Source organism: Poecilia latipinna, unplaced genomic scaffold (assembly GCF_001443285.1).
Source record: "Poecilia latipinna isolate Pla-1442-1.1 unplaced genomic scaffold, P_latipinna-1.0 Scaffold1303, whole genome shotgun sequence".
In the NCBI taxonomy this organism is placed as follows: Eukaryota; Metazoa; Chordata; class Actinopteri; order Cyprinodontiformes; family Poeciliidae; genus Poecilia; species Poecilia latipinna.
The window spans coordinates 169,910-179,482 of NW_015113919.1; the positions used below are offsets into that span (position 1 = coordinate 169,910).

The 9,573-nt window shown below is 37.1% G+C and overlaps 2 protein-coding genes across 2 annotated transcripts; both read left to right on the forward strand.

The window, feature by feature from the left end:
- The first annotated feature begins 1,316 nt into the window (after positions 1-1,316).
- LOC106961449 (myelin-associated glycoprotein-like) lies at positions 1,317-4,102 on the forward strand. The gene is made up of 6 exons (XM_015055189.1): positions 1,317-1,321; positions 1,974-2,299; positions 2,374-2,640; positions 3,224-3,311; positions 3,429-3,465; positions 4,025-4,102. Exons 1-6 carry the CDS (start codon positions 1,317-1,319, stop codon positions 4,100-4,102), a joined length of 801 nt encoding a protein of 266 aa, XP_014910675.1.
- A 1,146-nt stretch (positions 4,103-5,248) lies between these two features.
- On the forward strand, positions 5,249-8,503 carry LOC106961450 (sialoadhesin-like; the record flags this gene model as incomplete). The annotated part of the gene is made up of 4 exons (XM_015055190.1): positions 5,249-5,351; positions 7,135-7,518; positions 7,856-8,158; positions 8,234-8,503. Coding segments are annotated over 4 exons (1,060 nt in total), but the record flags the coding sequence as incomplete, so codon positions are not given.
- Positions 8,504-9,573: the final 1,070 nt, after the last annotated feature.

Sequence of the window (9,573 nt, forward strand, 5' to 3'; positions counted from 1 at the left end):
TGCACAGTTTGCAGCAAGTTGTATTTTTTCATGGGGAGATTTTCTTGAGGAAATGTAAATAAATATATTTCCTATAACATACTCTACTAAAGCAGTAAATCTGCAGTTCCACTGACAGTGTACAGTAGTGAGACTTTTGCAGGTGCGGCTAAATTACTTTAAAAAGATACTTCCTGTTTCACAGTATAAGGAAGGAAGATCTATTTAACCGATCATAACCAATCTATTTAACCCGTAACATCTGGTCTGAAGGCAAGACTCTAGCTTTGTGATCTGCTCAATAACTTTAAATAATAAACTGCCCGATTCGTTGAAATTTTCAGCTTTGGTAAGGAAATATTGATGTTGCAATTTTTGAATTTGTCATAATATATCTTAAAAATTTGTTATTTCTGCTCACTTATTCATTGTTTTACTTCTCAAATTTCTGGATTAAAATGTTCATTTTCATGTTGGGAACTGCTTTGATTTAAAGAAATGTTCTATTACAATTGTTTTAATCTTGTTTCCAGTCTGAGAGATGGCAGCTCTGTCTGAGAACATGCTAACATTCAGCATGGTACTGAGTGTCTTCTTTTTCCCCGGTGAGTTTTTTGTTAGCTCCCTTTCACTTGGAGAAACCATTTCTAGTCTAAAATATTTGATCCTGACATTGTGTAATGAAACATGCTGCAGCTATCATGAACTTTTTCTGCGGGCAGATTTGGCTCCACATGATGCTCATCATCATTGAAATTTCTTCTTTTGCAAAGTGGCTTGAGACAAAATGGAGCTCTAAAAATAAACTGATTCGAACTGAACCATGAGTCTGTTTGGTGCCAACAGCAACTTCACTTTTAAATGAATAACATACAAACGTTTGTGGAGTTTAAAGCAGCATCTAAGTTTGAAAAACAGTTGTGGTTCAGCTTAGTTAAAATAAAACAAACTACATTTTGATTTATCTGAAAACTGAACTAACATTTTCGAAACAAACCCTATTTTAACTTTAGTGCTGTCAAATATTCTATGACCCTCTCATTTTGTGTTCATATACTGGCATGAAGCAACAGCTAGAAGGTTTACTTTGAGTTTTCAGCCGAGCCATCAGAAAAAAGTGATACTGTCTCTTTAAATTCCTCTTTAAAATAGAATTTTGACTCTTGTGTTTTTAGGTACTTTGGCTGATTGTGCTCATGAACCACGGCTGTTCATCTCATCGCCACAAACAATGAAGGCACTGAGTGCAACCTGTTTATACATCCCATGCAAATTCAGAATTAAACTGGAGGAAAATCTTGATGGAGGGAAACCCATCTATGGAGTCTGGATTAAAAATGATGTGAGGTTTGCACAGGCTCCACAAAATGTTGTATTCAACAGCAGTAAATCCGTTAACATCTTTCAAATGAACATGGCTGGAAATCTGAGAGAGAGAGACTGCACCACCATTTTCTCTAATTTACACGCAAATCAGTCAAACACATATTTCTTCAGAATCGAGAACGGTCGTTTTATGAGCACAGCCTCCTGTAATCCTCTTCAAATTGGAGTTCAAGGTAAGGCAATAACATTTAAAACTTTATACCTTTCTTCATATTTCAATCACAAACATCAGCGTATTTTATTGGACTTTTATGCGATAGATAAAGTGCAAGATATGATAATTCCGCTCGATTCTCATCTCCCTTCAGAGTGCTGTCTGGGATTTGTCCCATAGAGCTTGATTTCTCATTTCATCTTGGCCAATCCATGAACACCAGAAGGGGGGGGATCATTTTATTTCAACTATTGTATTGTATTACACTCTGAAAATATGGCAGAGCGTAGATCTTTGTATTTTATGGTAACAGAAAATTTTTGTGATATACTTTGACTCTTGTGGTTGTATGGTATTAGAAAAAAAAGTGAAAGACGTGTAAATATTTTTGCAAGGCAGAAGGAGGATTGACCTTGTTCCATAAACAAATTAGTGTGTAGTACCTTCTGTTTAGTGATCATGTTTACTTTCAAACTCCAGATTCTCCTTGGAGTCCCAGCATTAATGTTCCCTCTGACCTGAAGGAGCATCAGTCTGTCACTGTAACCTGCTCAGCTTTCACTCCCTGTCCACACTCACCTCCTGAACTCACCTGGAATCTCCAACAAGACTCTCTCAGACAAACAGAGAAAAACACAGATGGAACCTTTACAACTAAAATCCAGGAGAACATCACTCTGTCAGACACACATGATGGATACAACATCAGATGTTCTGCCAGATATCCTGTGATTGGAGGAAACAAGACAGCAGAGACAGAAGTGACTCTCAGTGTTTCATGTAAGTGATCCTGTCAGCAGGTCATGGTTCAGCTGTTTGTGATCAATAAAGTTCATGTGTCTCATTTTCCTCAGATGCTCCTAAAGACACCTCAGCATCCATCAGTCCATCAGGTTTGGTGTCAGCAGGTAGCTGGGTGGAGCTGAACTGCTCCAGCAGAGCCAAACCTCCACCCAGATTCACCTGGTTCAGGAACAGCAAACATGGAGTCACTAAAGCAGCTGTGGGCCAGGTTTACATTCTCCAGATGACCAACATGACAGACATGGAAAGATATTTCTGTGAGGCCACAAATACTCTGGGGAGTCAGACATCAACATGGAGTCATTTGAAAGACCACGGTAAAAGCAGAATTGATTTTCTCATACTGTACATCAGTCGATCTAAACAGATACTTGAATTATTTGAAAATCATGTTAAATGTCATGCCCTTCAGCGAAGAGTTCTTGAATGTGAGTGAGACCAACTTATCTGTCTTCTAACACAGCTTTCAGGGCTTTCATGATGTCAGGATATTACAGCAGAGCATTGTCTGGTATGAAAGAGTTGAAAGTGGATGTCCACAAATGCTCTGCTTTCAGTCTGAATTAGCTTGAGCTCCTTTTGCAAGCATGAATTGATGAAAACATAGATTTTTTTTGAACGTGCAAAGCTGCTGGTGAACTACCCAGAAAAGACGGTTGATCCAATGGAAATACATGACAAACGTTTCAGATTTTTATCAGTAAAGTACTTTAAAAACCAGATATACATTTCCACCAATTTCTCAATTATTGGACTGCTGCTGTGTCGGCCTGTCTCACAAACAAAGTAAAATACATTAAAGCTTTTGGTTGGAATATGACTCAATGAAAAGACATTTGCAGCAGTTGAGTCACAACTTCCTGGACAGCTTGTCATTGACACGGTAACCTTTTGTTGCAGATAATCAAGTGAGTGCGTTAAGTGGCCACATCACAGTGAAGATTGTGGGGATAGTAATTCTCTGTGGTTCAGTGTTTGTCTTTGAGTGGTGAGGAAAACAACATTTCATGAATTAATACTTTGAAACTGTCGACTGGTTGGTCTTTGGATGATCTTGGTTTTTGGGATTCTCACATTCCTTCCTTCCTTTTCCTTGTCCTTTTAGTTGGTTTAGATCAAGATTTCCCGGCAAACCAAAGAAGGTAAGTTTGCTGAATTTGTTTTAAGTCACACCACGCAAAATATCAAAATGTGTTTTTTTATTTTTTTCCCTGGTTGATCTTTGATAAAAGAAAATCAGAGACAGTGATAATAAAAGCCTAGCCTTACAGCACTGGCAGGAAAACTTGGCCCCTCCTTTGGTAAACAGTTTATTTTCAGCATCTTACTTACAATTCAGTGGTGGAAACTTTATCACATTTACAAAAAACCACAAGAAGGACCAGCAAAGCAGACGACTCACTGCTGCAGTAGAAGGGAGATGAGAGTAATTTCTATCTGCTACATCTGCTGGGGACGGATTTATTAAAAATCCACAGGGAGAGATGGACACTAGGTGGTGCTAGACAATTTTCTGAGATACTGAATTTGGGGTTTTCATTAGTTGTGTGAGCTATAATCATTGACATTAAAAGAAAAAAGCATTTGAAATACATCAGTCTGTGTGTAACGAATTAATGTAATGTAATGTACAACTTTCACTTTTTGAATGGAATTACTGATTTAAATAAACTTTTTCATGATATTCTCATTTTTGACCAGCACCTGTACAACGTACAATGTCCACAGGAAACAGAAGATGAGGATGTCAACAGAGTGATGGAGATTCAGACATCATGAACCACAAGGAGAAATGAAACAAAGTCCAGCCTTTTTTCTTTTTTTAAAAAAAAAAAAACTTTATATGTTTTTTCATTATTATTTTTGAAGTATAAATCAAGATAGTTATTTAGCCTTGGAAAAAATGTGTTCAAATTGTGACGACAGAAACATTGTCAAAATTAGCTAAGCACTGAATTGCACAGATCCATCTTTTATAGCAGCATCTTCAGCAATACTCAAGTAACAGAACAAAAACCTTTTAGATTTTATTTTGTTTGTATAATTGAAATAGCTCTTTCAACCATGTTTTAATGTTCCTATTCTCTCTGAGAAACTGAGTTTTTATCTGTAAAAGAAACTTTATAAATAAAATATATTTCACTTCAGTATTAGTTGATCTGTCAAACCAGTTTTGTGAATTATTCTACTAGCCCTTTTTGTGTAGATATCAAAGTGTCTCTGTACAAAATATTTCACACGCTCACCCATCACTTGTATACTTTGACTTGCCATAAAAAAAATTCTGTGTATGTGATTGAAAAGATCCCGTCATATGTTGCTTTTATGTGAAGATTTCTTCATTTGTATTAACGCTCCAACAAAATAGAGAGCTTCAATAACTCTCTAATCTTGGTGAGATGTTCTGTGAAAATATTTCAGATGAATCAAAAAATGGTTTACATTTTGAGTGAAGATGATATCCTGTTGTCTGAGTCGAGGAGTTCACGTTTATATGCTGCTGAATCCGTGGTTTACACTGTGACCTTCTGGCTTTCAGTCTGTGGTTCCACTGACAGCAGACTGCAGAAAGATTTTACCTCGATGCAGCTAAATTACTTTAAAAAGATACTTCCTGTTTCACAGTAAAAGGAAGCAAGGCGATTCACAACCAGTCCGTTTAACCAGTGACGTCTGGTCTGAAGGTGAGACTCCATCTCTGTGATCGGCTCAATAACTGTAAATAAAAAAAACACCTTATTTGTTGAAATTTTCATCTTTGGTAAGAAAAAATTGTTTTGCAATATTTGAATTTGTCATTACATATCATAAAAATGTTTAATATTTCTACTCGCACTTTGTTTCACTTAAATTTCTGGAGTAAAATGTTCATTTTCATGTTCAGAACTGCTTTGATTTTAAGAAATATTGTATTGCACTTGTTTTAATTTTGCTTTCAGTCAGAGATTCAGGTCTGAGAGTCTGATGGCAGCTCTATCTGAAAATCTGCTGACAGTCAGCATCTTACTTTGTCTCTTCTTTCTCCCAGGTGAGTGTTTGTTTTTGTTAACTTCCTTTCATTTGGAGACGTTTCTAGTCTAAAATATTTGATCCTCAAACGTGTAACATTTTTCTGTAGCCAGATTTGTCGTTTGTTTTGTGCAAACTACAGCTTTGGAATTTATATGAACTTATAATTTGTAGTTAAGCTCTATTGATAACTTTGGTGCAGCCACATGTTTTCTGTTACCCACTCATTTCCCGCCAAGAACCACAATTAAACATTTTCGGTTCAAAAGCAGCATACCCTGTTTCTATCAGATTGTTCTACTCTCTCTTAAAATGCTTAAATAATTCCTGCTTGCTCAAAAATATGCATTGGTTTAAGTACCAACCCAAATTTTTGCTCTCAGATTCCATTCTGCTCCAAGAAATATTGTCTGCTGTCATAAATAGATGTTTTTGTGTCATAGATTACACAAGATTTATGTCTCTAGTGTTTATCTTCCCACTCTTCCTGTGACTCAACAATGCCTCCCATATTTCGAAGGTTTGCTTTGAGTTTTCAGCCTGAGCCATCAGATGCTTATTTCAGCAATTTATAAGCCTTTTTCTAATTCAAATTTGATTTTGTAAGTCAGCTTTCTGTTATGAACAGTCAAAACAATAATGGGTAACTATAGCTGAAAATTATAGCTAGAGTGATGCATTTTCTCAAACCGTGACCTTTTATTCCTGTCAGAAATGTTAACTTGCTTATTAAGACAACACACAAGTGGACACCAGAGAGCGGAAATTTTATTCTTTTTTCTGACTCAAGTCGTAACGAGTCACTCACCAAATTGACTCAAGTTTTTGAGTCACCGAGTCAGTTAAAATTATCTCGTCTTTAGTCATCTTCCTTTACGTTTCTTGAAAAAAGTGTTATGACCCGTCTAGGGGCGGCCAGATCACAACATGAAGAATCCATCCTCTTCGGATCCCAAGCAGCCAACACACAAAGTCTATCATTTTACACTGTTATTTATTTTAAAAAGATGTATTTTTGATTGAGATGTTACAAGAAATGGAGCATATCGCTTCAGAGTGAGCTATAATGGCGGAAACAACAAACAAAAGGAAACTACATCTGAATATTAAACCTAATTGAAAGTAAATAAAACCAAATGACAAAAACTTACCTCTCTAAGAAAAACATGAGAAAACTAAGGAAACATAAACGGCAGCTTACGCCAACAACTTCACAAGGTGTTAGCAAACAGTGCGACCGGTAGAAATGAGCTGAAGATGGACGGCAGGATGTCCGCGTCAGCGGCTTTTATATCCGTCACTTCCGGGAGACCGCCAATTGGACGTCTCCGTCGTCTTCTGGGAACCAATCAGGGACGGGCACCTGCACACTCACGTTTACATAATTAACTTTTAAACAAAAGTAAAAGAAAATAGGATCTACAGCATACCTAATCTATATAATACAAGAATTTATAGTAATCCTAAATGTAAACAGAAATATTTAGACTTATTTAAAGTAAAATGTCAAAAAACAACCAAACTGTAAAGTAAATATCTGACTTCAATTCTAAACTTGGACTCAAACATTTTATATTAAACAAATTATATTAAATCAGCATTTCTGTTGTCTCTCCAGAACTCAGTGACATGTGAAGGAAGGTAATAGTTAAATACCAAATCGTAAATGCAAAGTGCAAAATATGGGGCATACCAAAGAGCTACACTTATATGTCGAAAACAAGGCAGGTTTTTCCACAAAACGTGGTTCATGTTTAGTCTTCTCATTCCCCACCAAATTTGTATTCCGACTGTTTTTACAGGGACTTTGGAAACTTGTTCTCATAAACCACGGCTGTTCATCAGATCACTACAAACAATGAAGGCATTGAGTGGATCCTGTTTACACATCCCATGTAATTTCGGTATTAAACCAGAGAAGGAGCTTGAAGATGAAAACCCCATCTATGGAATCTGGATCAAAAGTGACCTGAGGTTTGCCATGGCTCCACAAAATGTTGTGTTCAACAGCAGCAAGTCCGTTAACATCTTTCAAATGAACATAGCGGGAAATCTGAGAGCGAGAGACTGCACCACTCTCTTCTCCAACTTACGAGCAAATCAGATGGACGTGTATTATTTCAGAATGGAGAACGGTCACTTTATGAGCACGGCCTCTTGTAACCCTATTCGAATCGAAGTTGAAGGTAAGAAAATAAAATTACACAGTATATAATACCTTCATTGAAAAGTTAGAAGCAGAATTTTTAGAAAGCAGAATATGTTTGTGCCCGTGACACTTCTCATTGTTAATATCAAAACTTACTTTTAAATAATAAAATCCATATGAAAAATGTTTTAATGCTACAAACAGCACCATAAAGGTTTAATCCAGGGTTACATTATAAAATATTCATCATCCAAAAATGGAAAGAGTATTGTACAACAACCAACCTGCCTATACATGACCATCTCTACTTACATAAATAATTAGTTCTGCCTGTATCCACCTGTTTAGTCGTCATGTTTGTTTGAAATCACCAGATTCTCCTTGGACTCCCACCATTAATATTTCCGCCGGTGACCTGAAGGAGCATCAGTCTGTCACTGTAACCTGCTCAGCTTTCACTCCCTGTCCACACTCACCTCCTGAACTCACCTGGAATCTCCAACAAGACTCTCTCAGACAAACAGAGAAAAACACAGATGGAACCTTTACAACTAAAATCCAGGAGAACATCACTCTGTCAGACACACATGATGGATACAACATCAGATGTTCTGCCAGATATCCTGTGATTGGAGGAAACAAGACAGCAGAGACAGAAGTGACTCTCAGTGTTTCATGTAAGTGATCCTGTCAGCAGGTCATGGTTCAGCTGTTTCTGATCAATAAAGTTCATGTGTCTCATTTTTCTTCAGATGCTCCTAAATACACCTCAGCATCCATCAGTCCATCAAGTTTGGTGTCAGCAGGTAGCTGGGTGGAGCTGAGCTGCTCCAGCAGAGCCAAACCTCCGATCAGGAGCTTCACCTGGTTCAGGAACAGCGAACATGGAGCCGTTAAAGTTGCTGTGGGTCAGGTTTACAGACTCCAGATGACCAACATGACAGATCTGAGAAGTTATTACTGTGAGGCTGAAAATATTCTGGGGCGTCAGACATCCAAATGGTGTTATTCAAAAGAGCCAGGTAAAAGACTTGATGTTCTCATATCAGTTGATCTAACAAATGATTTAATGTTTTGAAAAGATCTCAGTTTTAAAGAAAGATAAATAACTTAAATGTCTATAGTGGTTTTTCTCTCAATGTTTCTCTAAGCACATTTTGAAGCATCGCATTAGAAAAAGTTAAATGAAAACGACTACATTTTAAATAACTTCCTCAAATCTGGCAAAAACCTTTCACAGTCGTTTGAGGTGGTTTTTAGCTGTCCGAAAAAGAGCTTGTTCATTAAGGGGTAGATGGAAACACTTTCGACAAATAAACTCTGATGTAGCAAACTCCCAACCACTCGTGGGTCTGTGCCATGCCAGAGGCACTGGACTTGACAAACTGTCTAACTACAGATCTCCAGCTCATTACTCTCCATTTTGTCTGAGACACAAGATGTCAACAAGACAACAAAATAAAACAGTAAAATCTGTTGCACATTTTAAGGAACAAGTGGAATAATAAACAATAAACAAAGCAAGCAGACTTAGTACAAATACACAAAGTTTTCAGATGGTTATTTGTAAAATACTTTGAAAACCATATGGCATCTGCCACTAATTCCTCAGCAATTGAATATTTTGTACATTTTTTTTCTTTTCACAGATGATCAAGTGACTGGGTTAAGTGGCCGAATTACAATGAAGATTGTGGGAATAGTGGTGCTCTGTGGCACAGTATTCATCTTTGAGTGGTGAGGAAAAACATTTTTAAATCGTTAAGATTTTGCAGCTTGGTCTTGGAATGATGTTAGTTTTTTTTGTAGAATTTGTTAAAGTCATTCCTTTCTCCTTTTGTTTGTCCTTTAGTTGGTTCAGATCAAGATTTTGTAACAAACCAAAGAAGGTAAGTTTACTGAGTTCGTTTCAAATCGTGTAATGCTTTTAGCTGATGCCAAGGCACAATGAGATTTACACAACGCCGCAGTGCCTCTGTGCTCCGTCTTTGACATTACACGTAGAGTCAGAAGTTATGGGATTCAAAATTCGGGGAGTTTTAATCTTGGTCATAAAAGGGGAGATTGGAAAGGTGACAGATTACCTCCAAAG